At 42.0% G+C, this 15,806-nt stretch overlaps 1 protein-coding gene across 5 annotated transcripts in view; it reads left to right on the forward strand.

Moving 5' to 3' along the window:
* The window catches only part of FAM184A (family with sequence similarity 184 member A), a 572,845-nt gene that overhangs the window by 231,743 nt on the left and 325,296 nt on the right, over nt 1–15,806 (forward strand). For all 5 annotated transcript variants that reach the window (XM_078648472.1, XM_078648471.1, XM_078648473.1 and 2 more), the window contains exon 3: nt 11,969–12,104. In XM_078648472.1, the coding sequence (XP_078504598.1) occupies nt 11,969–12,104 (136 nt within the window). The remainder of the gene's footprint in view (nt 1–11,968; nt 12,105–15,806) is intronic.

Below are 15,806 nucleotides of genomic sequence, written 5' to 3' on the forward strand. Positions count from 1 at the left end.
GACGTTCCTTCCAAGTCCAGGTCGCTAACCTCTGGAATGAACTTCCTTTAACAGTCAGGCAAGCGCCTGATATTCTGCACTTCAGGAAACTACTGAAGACATGGTTGTTCCAACAGTAGCTCGGACTCTTCCTCCGCACCCACGCCTCTTTCTAATCGTTCTGTCCGCTAGCGCCGGGACACTCAGCTGAGTAGCTGCACGCTCTATAAATATGTTAAAATAAATAAATAAAAATAAACAATAGAGAATAAATAGTGATGAAAATGACGCCAAAATCACAACAATCTAATAAGGAGAACCATTGATATTATTTTTTAAAGTTTTAAGTTGAAATAGTGCCAAGAAGCACAAAGTGCCAAAGATAGGACCTAAGCCCACGTTGACATTGACCGTGATGGAGCGTGGGTCAGATACATTAATGAGGTTTGCCTTGGAAAAAGATTTTACCTTCTGATTTTAGTTCTTTAACTCCCCATCCACCTTCTGGAGGTTCAGCCCTCTCTGATATTCCTCAGGTCCAGGAGTTTTTTTGAAATGGGTGCCTTAAGATACCACATTTATGCCTGCTATGACCGAGTGGGTGGGAATGTCCCCCGGGGACGCCCTAACCAATGTGGTAAAGGCTCTACCAAATTTGGGCTCTGTGCGCTGTTTGTATGTGTGGGGAATGTACCATGGTAATCATAGTGTCCTCTCACGTCTAACACAAAAATCCAGTTTTAGGCAGTCTCTGCACCCTCAACAGTTCACGCTTTACAATTATCGGATACAAATACGGGATACAGAACAAGCTCAGAGACAGAAATCTGGTAGAACAAAGCTGAGTTTTTAGCAACCAGACCGTGAATACAAACAAATTGTTTTGGCATTCTGTTTGCATCTTTTGAAGTGGACCCCAAACGTTATATGTTAACCCTGCAGACCTGTTACATAGAAGTTGACACTGTTATGTGAGAGGCCCTCTATGATTAGAGCCTGCTTGGCTGGTGGTAGAAAAGAAAGAGCTTGTCCAGATGTCAGCTAACATTTGCCTCTGACAGGGGAGGCCTCTTTGAAGTAGTCCCCAGTGGCATGGGAAAAATCCCAACAGATCTTTCATACATGTCTTAACACTCCAGCAGAACCTGACACTGTGATATCAGCAAGAGGCCAACTGTGATGAAGGCTAGTCTGGCTCAGAGGGCAAAATAAGGATGTAAGCCTGGGTATTAGCCGCACCTGCTTGTGTGTAGGGTAGTCCTCTTTGAAATTAATGAAGTCCTTGGGCCTAGCCACAGACTATCTCTTCATGGGCACAACAACACCTCACCACACCCAAAGCCCTTTGTTCCTGACCTGGCAGCAAGTTCACACTTTATTCATGCCTATTGAAATGCTAACCACTGAATGGCAGAAGAGGGAACGCAAAATGAAGATTTCGCTTCCAGGGACTTCAGGCAGCACAAATGTAACTTTTTGAAAGTAATTTTTCCAAAATATTTATTACAAATGTGACTTCACAAGTGAATTGAGCTTGTAATTAATATTTCAAAAAGTTCAAAAATTTAATTATCTGTTTCTTAGCCGGAGATAACATTTATTAATCTTAATATTGGATCCCACTGCTTACTAATGGAACAGCCAACCCTGCCACAGTGAAAGTAGCTTTTAGGCAGGAAGAACTGCTGCAACTTTGTGGTCTGCCTGAAGGGGCAAGGGCGTTTTCTATTAGTTGGTCCAGTGTCTCTTGGTTCTGTGATCTGTTTGCAGTGTGAAGCGAGGATCCAAGCAAGCAGTTCTGGGTACTTGACAGCAGTGTTGAAGATGAGCAGGCTTTTGCTGATGAATCTTCATATGAATCCTGTACCCCTGTTGAGGATGAATCTGTATGTGAATCCAGTACCCTCTTTGCAGATCGTGGCAGTCTTCAGTTGAGCTTTTGGGAAAGAGTTTGCACCTGAGAATAAATACTGTTGAGACAGTAAATCAGTAGACAGTGAATGAGTTGCTTGACATAGTCTAAAGTCACATTCTGGGAAAGATGCAAATTAAGAAATTTCAAGTGGGCTCTTTCCTTTAGGAATATCTCTCATTGCCATTAGGGCTAAGGATAGGGCTTCAGGCAATTTCACTCCCGGTCCTTCACGTGACCTTGATATTTTCTTTTTCAATGTTCCAATAATAATGAGGCATAGCAACAATCAGAGGTGATCCCAAAGCAACATTTTCTGACACTTCAACAAGATTATGGGGTTAGCGGAACTTGCAGAGTTTCACTCCATGGAATTCTGCAGAGTTATATAAAAACTCCACATGATGCTGCGGAGCTCCTCAAAGGATCAGAAATGTGCATGTCGCGCTGCTCGCACTGCAATTTAGAGCCAGTAGGGCGAGCAGCGCTGAAAAATCAGCGCAAACTGAACCATGCGGTGTGCAAGGGAGCACCTAATCAAGTTGATTTTGATAGATTTTACTGCCACTTGAGTAGGAATTCTACTTCAGCGGCAGTAAATTTACTCAAAAAACAGCCCTCCAACTGCAACCTCCTGTGTTAGAAACTGGCTCTAGAGGACGCCATGTCTCGCTCGCATTTCTGGAGCCTCGCAGGAGTAAATTACACGATACAGCTATTGGCGGAATTTGGCCAGAACTGCGTGTTACAGGAGTAACGCAGAGTTGCCAATCTCCACCAGTTCCGCAGGCAGAATGAAACATTCCACCCACCCCTGAACAAGATAGGCAGCTGTCACCAGAGTGCGCAAGAAAGAGCGTCAAGAGCACAGGAATAGTAAACAGTCCTGGGTAAATATACATTGAAAAGTTTTGTATAATCTGACAAACCTAAAACAGTGCGGAACACAATGTATTTTTCAGAGAAAGAAATACTTGTCCAGCTTTCATGAACCTAGGCAAAGGTTTTAAAGTATCGCTGTTTACTAAATCCTGCAGGGGTTTCACTTTGTTAGTATAATCAAAAATCAGTTGACTACAGTAGCTGATGTATACATTAAACACACAATAATTGAATGGGATAACTTGTAGATAGATAGCTTGGATGTGATCAGGAGACCGTTTTCCTTCTCTTGCTGAGATGTTGGACCTAGCTGTTAGAACACGAGGCAAACAGAATTTTCTCTAGAGGCTTTATGTCCTCATTTGGCCAGCTCATTAAATAAATAGAGGAAATGACGTTTGCATTGGTCCACGGAATCCAGCTTCACAAATCATTGTCATACTGAATTAGTATAGAACCACATAAGAAGACCAAAGTGTCCAACCGCCTGATTCATCAAGCTAAATTGCACTCACAAAGGGCAAGATTCTCAGAATCTTGCCTTTTGCGAGTGCAATTTTTGCATTTGGGATTCATCATCCCAAATGCAAAAATCGCTATTTAAGAATTCGCACATTTGCGAAGAATTGAATTTAAGGAATCTCTATTTGAGATTCCTTAAATGCAATTCATGAAGCATTTTAAAATTGCGAAAATGCAATTTTGGGCCGCTATTTACCGAGAGGTCAGACCTCTCGGTAAATAGCAAAAACTTAGAAAAATGCATTTAAATGCATTTTTCTAAGTTGCATGTTACACACACACATGTCCTTTGGACATGTGTGTGCGCAACATCTGTTTCAATTTGCATTTAAGGGGTGCTACAGGGTGTCCTTTGGACACCCCTGGCACCCTTTAAATCGCTATCTTATTTGCGAGTAGCAAATTGCTAATCGCAAATAAGGAATAACTCCCCATGCATTCCTATGGGCCTTTGGCCCATAGGAATGCATGGGGAGTTATTCCTTATTTGCGATTAGCAATTTGCTACTCGCAAATAAGGATTGTGTAGGAATCACTATTTATTTAGCAATTCCTACATGAATACCGTTTTGCGAGTCCTTAATAGCGATTCGCTATGAATCGCTATTAGGGGCTCGCAAAACGGCCCGTTGATGAATAAGGCTATAAATCTTTCTGAAGAGCTTGTGTAAAAATAGTAGGTGACTCTGTGTAACCCTGTGGACATGAGTCCATGCCATTTGAGAGCAGCTGAATGAGAAAGCAAACCAAAAACTGCCTCTAAGGGTGTATAGCTATAGAAAAGAAAGCAGAGCGTAAATCAGTACAAATAAAGCAGGGCTGTAGGCAGAATACATGAGAAAATGATAGCAGGGTTTTCTACAGCAGGAATACCGGACAATACAACAGCATGAATAGCTTGCAAATCTTTCACAAAATGACATGTTTTTTAATCAGGCTTTTCGATGGGTAAATAGGAGTATTGCAGATGCTTATAGAGGGAATCAAAAGCTTATGTTTTAATGGAGCAGCAATAGCTTGGCGGATTCCTTCTTCTGTCTCAGGGTGAAGAGGGTGTTCTAATTTGTCTTCATTAGGTACAACTAAATCACATGTCTTTGTAACACCAATTGCATCAATTGTTTTTCCCAACGTGTGTGAAGAGAGCCCAGTGGTTTTCAGGGCAAATTTACTAACACCAGTATTAACAAAACAAGACATTTGCTTTGCTGAATTCCAGCCCTTTCTAGTCTGTAGGGAGTAAAGCATTTATGGAGAGAGCAATAGTCTCCTCTTGGACTGTCCTTAAATTATTCAGAGGAGAAGGCTATTCATGACTGTCCTGATATCTGAATAGTGTTGCATTATTGTATCTAAGGGTTTGTAGAGGACAAATGGCCTTTGTGCCGCAACCAGGGTCAGCCTTCTCCAGGCAAACAAACACACAAAGGTTGGTGAACAAAAGCCCAGTTAGGATTGTAACATTCAAAAAGAGTTTGCAATTCTGTCCGAAAATTCGGGAAGTTTTCTTTGGTTTGTGGAAAAATATCTAGTAATATTAAAAAGAGCAGATAGAGACCAGAGAACATATATCTGACCTAAACCTCTTTCCTAGAGGCCAGGGTGCTTGCTTAATGGTAATAGGGCATATGGGTGAATGCTAGAAAGAACACAAAATCTTTTACTATCATCATCACTGTGGGACAGGGTTCATCTATTCAGTCGGAACATACAGCCTTTCTTTCAACAGTCAGACGCAGCCTATGCCAGTTAATAGTACGTGTATGTACCTGAGCACATTGAGAGTGTGATTTCGAATGGTAAGGGATTGAACAAGAGCAACTTGGGGTGTTTTTGGGTCAGTCTCACGTCTGGTCCTCGCGCTTATTTCATTACTGTCTGTCACAGAGCAAATTAATGCTCTGCCGCTTGCCATACTAGCTTGTACATTCTCCATGTGCTACTCCTGCTTGCTGCATCTTGACCTTCTTATCAGCTAGTGAGTGTTACTCTACTACTGGGTGCTACCACTGGCACCATCCACCGGAATTGAAAAAGACAAGATAACTCAGAAATCCTCCTGTCTATCTTCCTGGATGGTCTTAATCATTTGGGTGAAAAGCTATGGGGGAGGATGTGCAGTGGGGTTGCAAGTTCAGATCCTATCCCTCATGTGACTATTTGGTACCTCGATTTCTCCTGGATGTCCTAATGATCTCTTAAATGAGATTCCTGCTGGCCTTTCATTGCTTCTTTGTTCCAGTTCAGGAAGTTCACCCAGTGATCTGTGAGATTTTGTTTTTGGGTTGTTCAGTCTACATTTAAGAATTAGCTCATTCTAAACCTATGCCTGCTTCTACCATACCACACATAATGTGAGTGTGAGCCTTTCTAGGGGACCCTTTTTCTGTTTTCATTCTCTGGATCCCTTTTTCACCTAATGTACCCTCACTTTTTCCTGGAAATAGAGTTGGGTCGTCTGCTACACAGAGCTCCAGCTCCAGCTCAGTGATTTCGGGTGGGAAATGGAAGGGTTCCGTGAGAGGGTAATAATGGAGGTCAGAGTGTGCACTCTTGGTTGTCCAAAGGCCTCATGCAATGGGAACATATCCGGTCATGTTCACAGAAGTTGAGGCTGCTGAACACTCTTTCAGTAGGTATTGAACTAGGAGCCTGCGCAACTCTGCCATCCCTCTGGGGCACATTATACACACATCTCTATGTTCCCTAAACTCACCCCTTTCTTATTCAGCCATTTCTTCTCATTGTCTCCATCCTAGGCAACTTATATCCAAAATTAAAGCAACAAAAAGTACAGAGTGGGTAATCAATAGATTCCAAATAGATTCATATTTCAGATTTGAAATCCCATAAGACTGTTTAGACCAATGCCAAACTGAGCATTCAGCTGTCCTTCACCAAATTTCTCCTACGGAGAATACTCTGCCGTATCTTATCACCTGGAGTTGTTGAGTGGAGGTCCCATCCAGCTAGAGTAACCGTTTCCAGGGAAGTCGTTGCGATTCTCTACCAATGCAGCAAGTTCTGTCGATGAAGACTCCAATTCATGATTAGGTTGACTATGTGAATTGTTTATTGAAAGTTAGTAGTTGTGAGTCGTAGAAATTACAACCAAGAAGACATCCCCACAATGGCAATGGAGCGTTCCAAAAGAAGGTAGTGCACACATATATACTCTGTTATATACATAGTGACTAGTCCATCACATGACTAAAATGCTCTATAGCAATGGCTTAATTATCATCAAAAATATAATGATCTTACGAGAATTAGTGGATGGCCTTGACGAATAACAGAAATGGAAATGGTTTTGGCTGAGCAAGCAGGTTTGCCAGTTTCCATCTTAGGTCCCAAGGTACAACACAACTAATCACAGGGATGGACACATGCAGTTGGCAAAGTTAGCATAAGTAAGAAATAAAAGCTTCTGCTTGTTACAATTATGGTACATAAAATTTAGGGAACACGTAGTTTCACAGTCGTTCTACCACCAGTACTTTAATTGCATTATCTCTTTCATTCACTAAATCATGTGTTTCCTTGTTTCATCATACCCTTTTTTCACTGTTATGGCCTTGATCATGACCAAGTCATCACATCTTTGTTTCCCAGTGTTCACTGCCCTTATTGTCCTTACATTGGCCTGAATCTATTCCCACTTAAAGCCTTTCATCCAGCGTAAGGTAAACTTAAGCACCTAGGAAGATGAAAATGCTTTCTTCTTCAGTATCACAATGCTGCTGTTTTTCTGACTGTTAGAGGCTCTCTCTTCCTATGCTTAAGTTTGCAAAAGCAAATCCAATACATGTGCATAGAACCCTTAAAAGCATTTTCATAGGTTTTTCTAAGTCAAGAGTTTGAGAAATGATCTGCCTAGTTTCACATTTATATGGATGAATGTATTTACTAGCTCAGTCTAGCTATTTTGGGGTGACTGCTTTCCATAGATGTCAGGGAACGTTGGAACAATGAACAACAGATCCTTTCTTGCCAGCATCATCTGCCTGCACTGCTGAATTAATGAGGCAAGTAATGCACCAGCACCAATTCTCCATGCCAGGCCATACCGCTGAGTGTCTAATTAAAGTATACAAATAATTGATGGATGGAAGGCTGCATCCCAGTGCATCATTATTTTGCAACTATGCCACCTCAGTTAGGACCCAGCCATATGAAGATCAGTCTTGACTCAGGTCCAACAGGAACAGTCTAGCCCAAACTGTCAGGTCAGGTCCTCCCTGAACCAGAAAACAAGCAACCCAGGACCTGTTTCACCCGAGTTAGGGCTCATCTGCCAGATATAGCTTAATTCTAGTAACACAGTGTGCACGGGCCCCACGTCTGGGCATACCCGTCCCACTTAGGTTGACATATTACGGTGTCCAACAATTTGATAGAAGGTATGCTTGAATTAATCTTAGCCACTGGTAATTACTCCAGGCGGCATCTTAGTCCATCGTTATTTTACGCACCATGCCACCATAGTTTGGACCCGGCCATGTGGACCCGGCCATATGCAAATCAGTCTTGAGCCTACTCCAATGGAAACAGCCAAGCCTGAACTGCCAGGCCTGGCCATCCCTGAACCGGACTTGTAGTAGTTGATGCACAGCTAGTGTTTTCCTCAAAGTTTTAACTGAAATTATAAGATTGTTTTTAATGTTCGTTGGTGCTCTACCAGGAGGCGTCGCGGGTCCTACCGACGTCAAATAAACATTATAACGTGATGCTAGAGCAACTCTAGTTTCATCCCTGAGTAGGCACACATTGATTGTCGACCTCCCTTAAATGAAGAAAAGACGACTTAAATGTAGTTTCTTATGTTTCTTGGTTTTATTTTCTTTCTCAAAGTATTCTTGTTTCAAAATTTCTTTAAAGTACGGCAGATTCATATAACTGAAAATTAAGTCATTTTTCAGCGTTACAGTTCAGGCATTGTCTAATGAGTGTGTCCAATGCATTTCGGGCATATAGAAACCTAGTGTCAAGTCCCTGATGAAGGGCAGGTTTCTACATCCCTGAACCGGAACACAAACCAGTATTTACGGATAACATCTAATACATAGAGGAACAATTTTTGAGTGCTCCACTTGTGGATCCCACTATGACAGCACACTAAACAACAATAAATGATTTCAAGACGCATGCAAAACGAAAACAGAAGGAATCTAGAAGGGAAAGGAGGAAAACACAAAACATCAGTGTAGACCGTCTGGACACATTAGATTTCTTTAATTATTGCTAAAAAAATATTCTTTAGTTTTCTACTACTTTTTGTGCACTTTAGTAGGGCCCTGATAAAGAGTGTCCCAACGCGGGAGTGCCCACAATGGAAGTTTGTAACATCACACAATTGGGTTCTTTTCTGAGGAACATTTCCGTGAGCGGGCAAAATGCTTCAATACATTTATAGCAGGGGACTTCAATGTTTATATTTGTGGGAACAACATGGATTGTGCGCATTGCGCTAGATTACACATTGTACACACTCCTCAGAGCTCCTTATTAAATGTTATTTTGCAGGAATAGATCTAACATTTGCTATGAATAAGCTGCCCCCAGGGAAAACTGATATTGCCCCTACCTTTACTGGGAGAGGGTGTGAGACTTTTAATGACTTTATTTTTGTGTCTGCACCTTTCTACTCTTACATCGTGGACTTTTCCATGAAGGCCAGCACACACAGTGATCATAATCCTGTGTGTGTTTCAGCTGTATGGCCGCGGGTAGAAAAGTACCCCAAAGCGGGCCTGGGGGTTCCCCTGAAAGCTGTGGAAGGAGGGAGGGGATTGAAGTCAGGTCAAATTATTCCAAACCAGCTTTTTGAGTCCATTTTAATTCAGTGCAACAGGGGTTTGCTACCTGTTTAGATAGTGAAGCCAACCCAGTGGATATTATGGAGGCCTTTGGTAGTATGTCTGGTGCCATTGCAAACTTATTGCGGGCTCCAGGCAGGTGATTTTCGCACTCAGGACTGAAGTGGTTTGATTCTGAGTGTCCTGCACCCCAAGGAGACTGAAAGAGGCTCTGGGAGTGACACCTCGAGACCCTCTAGCTGTCAAGTATCATTGAAGAGCCTATAAAGTTGGCCTGGCCAAGCGTATGTCAGTCCTGAAAGACCTGGTCAGAACTAGTAGAGGCCACTAGCCTGGGCGATAGTGCCAAGTTTTGGAGCATCATTAACAACCCTTTTCAAGCAGGTGATACTGGCAATCTAATGGATTCCCATATACCAGAGGACGACTGGGTTAGCCACTTTGAGACCATGTTCCAGCTCAAACTAACCACTAGGGAAGGATCGGAAAGCATGGTTGGTAAACCTGAGGTCATATTACCAGCACAAGAGACCAGAGCAGGGATTATGGGTCTATAAAAAAGCAAGGTCCCAGGCCCATAAAGGATACCGCAAGACCTCTATATTGCGAACGTAGACACTTGGGTGCCATGTCTTACGGCATCATTAATGCGGCGGTCAAAGTTGGCCGCCCGTACTCATGGGCCTTATCGACCATTGCCCCTGTCTTTGGGGGATCGGGGTAGCAAACCTTGTTATAGAGCCAACTCCCTTTTGGATTCTGTGGTAAAGGTGGTGGGTCGTATGGTCTTACACCGGCTCGTATCCAGAGCGGAGGAAAATAAGATCTTAGCTGAGGTACAATATTGTTTTGCCAGGGTTGTTTAACAGTGGACCAATGCTTAAATTTATATATGGTCCTGAACAAGTATACCGTGGCACCGCTTTTGTCCACCTAGCATTTATGAATTTGTCCTCAGCTGTCCTCTTGTACGCAGATGATGCTGTCCTCATGGCTAGGACAGCTAGGCGTTTACAACTCTTGTTGAATTCTTTTGTACATTTTATGGAGGATTTGGACTTACTGGTCAACCACAGCAAATCATTTGTAGTGCAGGTGGCACCTCGTACAGTTAAGAATTATACTTTTAAAGTACGAATCACGTCAATTCCCAAGACAAATGTTTTTTTCTTATTTAGGAGTTGTGGTTGATGATGCCCCGAGCTGGGGCCCCTTGATTAGTCGCAAGAAAGTGAACCTGGCCAGAGCGACCACTGCATTTTTTAATTTTGCTTCCAGACTGGGTGGCAAACCAATTGGGGCCTGTCTGCAGATCTACAGAGCCAAATGTATCTCTAAGGTCACTTATGGGAGTGAAATATGGGGTTACGCTGGGCAGGGGGCACTGCAAATCGTCAAAATTTCTTTCTTGAGATGGTTACTTTCTGTACCGCAGTGCATCCCATCATATGTAGTGCACAAAGAACTGTGGTTGGCCTTTCTTTCAGACGAACTGGCTTTCCGCCCCCTTGGCATGTGAATGAAGACACGGATCAAGAAGGAAAACTTCCTGAGCAAGGATATAAGGATATTCAAACGGATTGCCTTCCACTTGATCACGTTAATTGTATTTGTCTGAGAAAGTATGTAAAAGAACAACTTTCTGGCTAGGAAGGGCAGATCTATTTGATAATCTGCAAGCGATCCGTAGGAGGGACTTAACCAGGTGTAACTGGGATAGAGAGGAAGCAGAGTTGAGAAAGCCAAGTGTGCGTAGGTACATCGTACTGAACACTGTGCCAACTACTGAACCATATCTTTTAGGGGTTAAAAGCAATCATGACAGCTTTTTATTAACAAGATTTCGGTTCGATCTTTTTCATTACCTTTTGGCCCAACCACGTGGTGCCCATAGAGGACAGGGTCTCATACCCTGTGGCTGCGGCGGACAGTCACCACAGGATATGATGATATGATGCACTTTTTAATGCTCTGTAGCTTTTATGAGGTTCCCAGAAAGTCTTTTATTATTTCTATTCTTAAAAAAGCATGTATTAAGAGGGTTTGACCTGCTTTTATCTTTGTGCAACTTCTTTTAAATGATTCAGTACTGTTTACGCGTAGCTTTTTAAGGGGTGCCATTAGGCTCAGATCCAGCTATGATTAACTGTGAGCGGGGTGGGTTGGGGGGGGAGGCTTTCTCATAAACCTTGTAACAGTGGGTCGAAAATGGTCGTTTTTTTTGCTTTTGTATCTCGATGGATTTTTATTGATGTTTGTTTTGATCTTTTGACTTTTATGGGGTTTTTTTATTGCACAAAACCAATTAAAGTAAAGTATTGATTGATTGAGTGCCCCAAAATGGGGAAGAGTAATTACTGACCCCAGTAAGTACTATTATTCCAGAGAGCTGTTTATTGGGTATAGGAAATACTTCCTATTCCTAGTACCCTCCAGCAAACGGAGACTAGCAAATGCGTGAGTTCTACACTACATTTCGAATGCATAGAAGTGTTACCCACAGCAGATTTTGACAGGTTTGGTCTTGCTGAAATTTACTGTGAAAAAAGTGCAGGGCATGCAATGTTTGCAAAGCTCAAATGACTATCCATTTTTCAAAGATTGTCAGGCTTCAGCATAGGCCTTTTTTATGGCTCTATATTATTAGAAAGTAACTATTTTTGTAATAGAATGACTGACTGAATTGATTGAACTTTGAATTCCAATTTCTGGTAAGTTAACTAATTGTCATTGAACGAACCCTGCAGCATTCAGGGGAAAGTGTGCCATCAGTCCCTAGGTGTATTGCTTTTGTTCTCATGGTGTGCTTATTTTAGCATCAGCCAGGTTTGCTCATGAATTCTGTATGTACTTCCAGGTCCTTCAGAAGCAGCTGGAGGATGTCAAGCAGGAGGAATCATCTCTACTCAGCAAACACAAGGAGGTGGAGACAGAGCTAGCAGCTGCTAAAGACCGACTGCAGCAACAAGCCACCGAGCTCGTACTGAAAGCCAGTATGTCTTCTCGTCTCACTGCACTCTCATTTTCAGACACCACATCCGATGTACTGTAAGGGTTCACATTATTTGTGCCATAGCCATTCATTCACATGATTGCCATATAGGAAAGACGGTTGTGTAAAATTGTACGCTAGAGCGCATGGGGCTTGCCTTGTCGCGAGAAAATTTCCCAGCAAATGATGGTTTCTTTATTTATCCACTCACATTTATAGCTATTTGAATAACAGTATGTGACAAAAGGTTTTAATTTAACTGACGGTTTCACCTTAAGTCCTAATAGAACGATAAGATGCCTGTGATGGCATATTATTCATTAACAAATAGAGTTTTCCCATAAGAGAAGCACACAGCGACCGGGTAGTGCTTGATGAGGGATTTTAATATTTTGCTACAAGGACTGTGTTCAAGTGTGCAACTAATATACGGAAATTGTTGTTAACTCCATGAGTAAGTTAGATTTAATATTGGATCTGAACTACGTTTGAAACAAAATAATTGCATTTTTAGTTTAAGTAAATAATATCTGTGGAACAAAAGAACTAAGGGCAGAAAGAGATTCACAAAATGACTCCCATTCACTGTGTAAGAGCAGTGTAGGGAATGTATTTATCAAGTACTTGTTCACCGACATAAGCATCTTGGCACTTGGAACGGCAGTGAAGCGACGAACCATAGAAAAGAAAACAGTGTAAAGTTAGCAAAAAAGTCTTTCTGAAGGTAGGGAGACACAGAATGGAATTAATGCCATTGGGGAGAGGAGTTGGCCTAACGGCTAGGGCGGTGGACCTCCAATCTGGGGAACTGGGTTTGAGTCTCGGCAATGACGCTGAACATCCTGTGATTATGGGGTAATCACTTAATCTCCCCGTGCCTAACAAAAAAATGAATGTGTCCTCATGTAACGCAACTGGTGCTATGTAAAGCGCTCGGATACCTGATACCTTCGGGTCAAGTTTGCGCTATATAAAACTCTGTAAAATAAAACAAACAAACAAACATTCCAGAGTTGAAGACCAAGTAGGGAAAGAGAACTGACACCTCACCTTAAGCATTTGGCTCATGAGATTAAGAACAGCAATTGTAGTTGGAGTGTAAACATCAGGTTTCACTGAGTTTTAGAGGGAGAAATGTGATAAAAAGGTGATTTTTTAATGCCATGAAAGACTCAACGCATAAGACAAAAACTCCTGCATTGGTTTACTGGATGCCAATGTAAGTGGATTCGTGCCTGGGTGACATGGTAGCCTGCAGACTAACTGGAAAATACATTTGGATGTATTTGTATTTGATTCAACAAACAGTCAGGTGGTTCAAGATAAAGGAGATTGCAATAGTCATTCCTGGAGCACCAAAGGATTTGACCTTAGCTAAGGGAAGGGCCTGTTACTATTGCTAAAGGCCAGGTGTCTCCAACCAGTCAATCCGATCCTGAGCTACCAGTAGCTCCAAGACACCTTCAAAGTAGCTGGCAGCCTTAATTTCATTTTTAAATAAGCACAGGGTCACATTTTTCTTTTAACATTAAGGGAATACTGTGTTTACTTTACATTATTATCATCAGCTCCAGATAGCAGAGCCTGGTAATGATCAGTGATAAGTCATATTTATTGTCCAGGCCGGGTCACAGAGGTGATGAGCAGAAGCACTGAGGCATTTAACTCTTAAAAAAAAGTCCTTGTTGAATCAATATATAAGCATGAAAACAAAAATTATGTTTCTGAATGCTTTTGAATGGGAGGAAATAAGAATGAAAAGTTACCTTAATAATTAACTTTTCATTCTAATTTTCTCCCATTTCAAAGTGTCGCATTTACATGCAGCAGGCTTTTTGCTCCCAGTGCCCAGTATACACTGTGCCATATTTATAACTGGAAAATAGTCATTTTTTCACATGGGAAAAATGTGAACTGTAGAAAACCTTTTCTATGAAACATTAAGTATTAATGTTTTTCTCCACTTTCAATTGAGGCAAAGATGTCTTAATGTTTTATGAAGCATGGTTATTCACTTAAAATTCCTCCCATTCAAAAAAAAAAAATTCTGTTATAAATATGGCACAACGTCTACAGGGTACTGAGAGCAAGATGCTTGGTGTTTGTAAATATGACACCTGGAAATGGGAGGAAATTTAAATGATGTGTTTTATAGAATCCATATAAACAAAGTTAACTCTTCAGTTTCATTTTCTTGATACAGTGATAAATACATCTATTATTTTAAGTTGGAAGAAATTCAAAGTGCAGAATTTTTTTCCAGAATAGACAGATCCCGGTGGTACTTTTGGGACTCGACGCGGAAAAAGCATTTGATCGCGTTGACTAGTCCTTTCTTTTTCTCACTTTAGCACACTTTGGCTTCTGTGACGAATTTATCGCAATGAACCGAGCTATCTACGCAGCTCCTAGGTCAAGGGTGTTATTTAATGGATAAAGCTCCGTACCCTTTTCACTTGGAAGAGGAACAAGCCCCTGTCTCCTTTGTTATTTGCCTTCAGCATTGACCTTCTGGCCACTCAGATTTGAGCTTACTCAGCAATCTGGGGTATCGCCTTTGGGGGAACGGAGCATAAAGTATCACTATTTGCAGAAGCTATACTTTTAACCCTTACTAATCTGACATCTACTTTAGCGAACCTCTTGGTAGACCCAGGCAGCCTTGAAACTGTGGCAGGCTTTCGGGTCAACACAACTAAATCTTGCCTCCTAAACTTAACCATGCCCCATGGGGACATGGAATCATTGGTGACGACTTTGCGATTTCAGTGGGCAAAGAAAGATATAACACATTAGGGGTCTAGATCACTCCCAAATTTACGAGCTTGTATAAGGCCAATTTCCCTCCACCTCTCCAGCACTATAAAGCAGAGCTTCGACGCTGGTCCACCCTGTATACATCCTGTCTCACCTGCATTAATGTGCTTAAGCTGAATGTCCTGCCGAGGGTGCTCTACCTCTTCAATGTTTACCCATAACCACGGAATGTGACTTTCTCCCAACTCTCAGCTCACTTGTTACTGTCTTCCTCTGGCATAACCGTCAACCCTGTATATACACTTCTCAGGCTGCTGAAGGAGCAGCGAGGACTGGCCCTCCCATATTTTCACATTTGCTATATCACGGCTCACTTAAGAGCTAAATGATCTCTTAAGATTCAGACAAGCACTGGTTACATATGGATAGGGCCGTAGTGGGAAGGGTCATATGGGACGTTCTATGGAAGCCTAAAACAGGGAGGCCACCAAATGCCTACCTCAGTACACCTACAAAACCACTCTGAAAGTATGGGATGAGGTGAATAGCAGAGTGGGTGGACAGTGTTCCCCTCTCCGTACAAACCCTTACATTTTAATCCTGCTTTCCCCCGTGCATTAGAACCAGGTCCCTTCGATGCATGGAGAGAAGGAGGATGCCTCACAATAGCAGATCTTTTTCATAATTGGGACTTCCTAACATTCGAGAATCGCAAAAGGGACTTCAATTTGTCTGATTCTGAATAATACCACTAGGACCAGCTGACACACTGGGTACAACACCCCAGTATAGAGCAGCAGCCACTAGGGAACTTACCCCCAGAATTTTTTTCCATATTCTGAACATTTGTCTTCACTTTAAATTTCTCCCATTTGTATTATACATGTAATGGGGCCACAAACGGCAAAAGGTATGTTCTGTGCCACAAGTACACATGACACAGTAT

Source organism: Lissotriton helveticus, chromosome 6 (genome assembly GCF_964261635.1).
Source record: "Lissotriton helveticus chromosome 6, aLisHel1.1, whole genome shotgun sequence".
Classification (NCBI taxonomy): domain Eukaryota; kingdom Metazoa; phylum Chordata; class Amphibia; order Caudata; family Salamandridae; genus Lissotriton; species Lissotriton helveticus.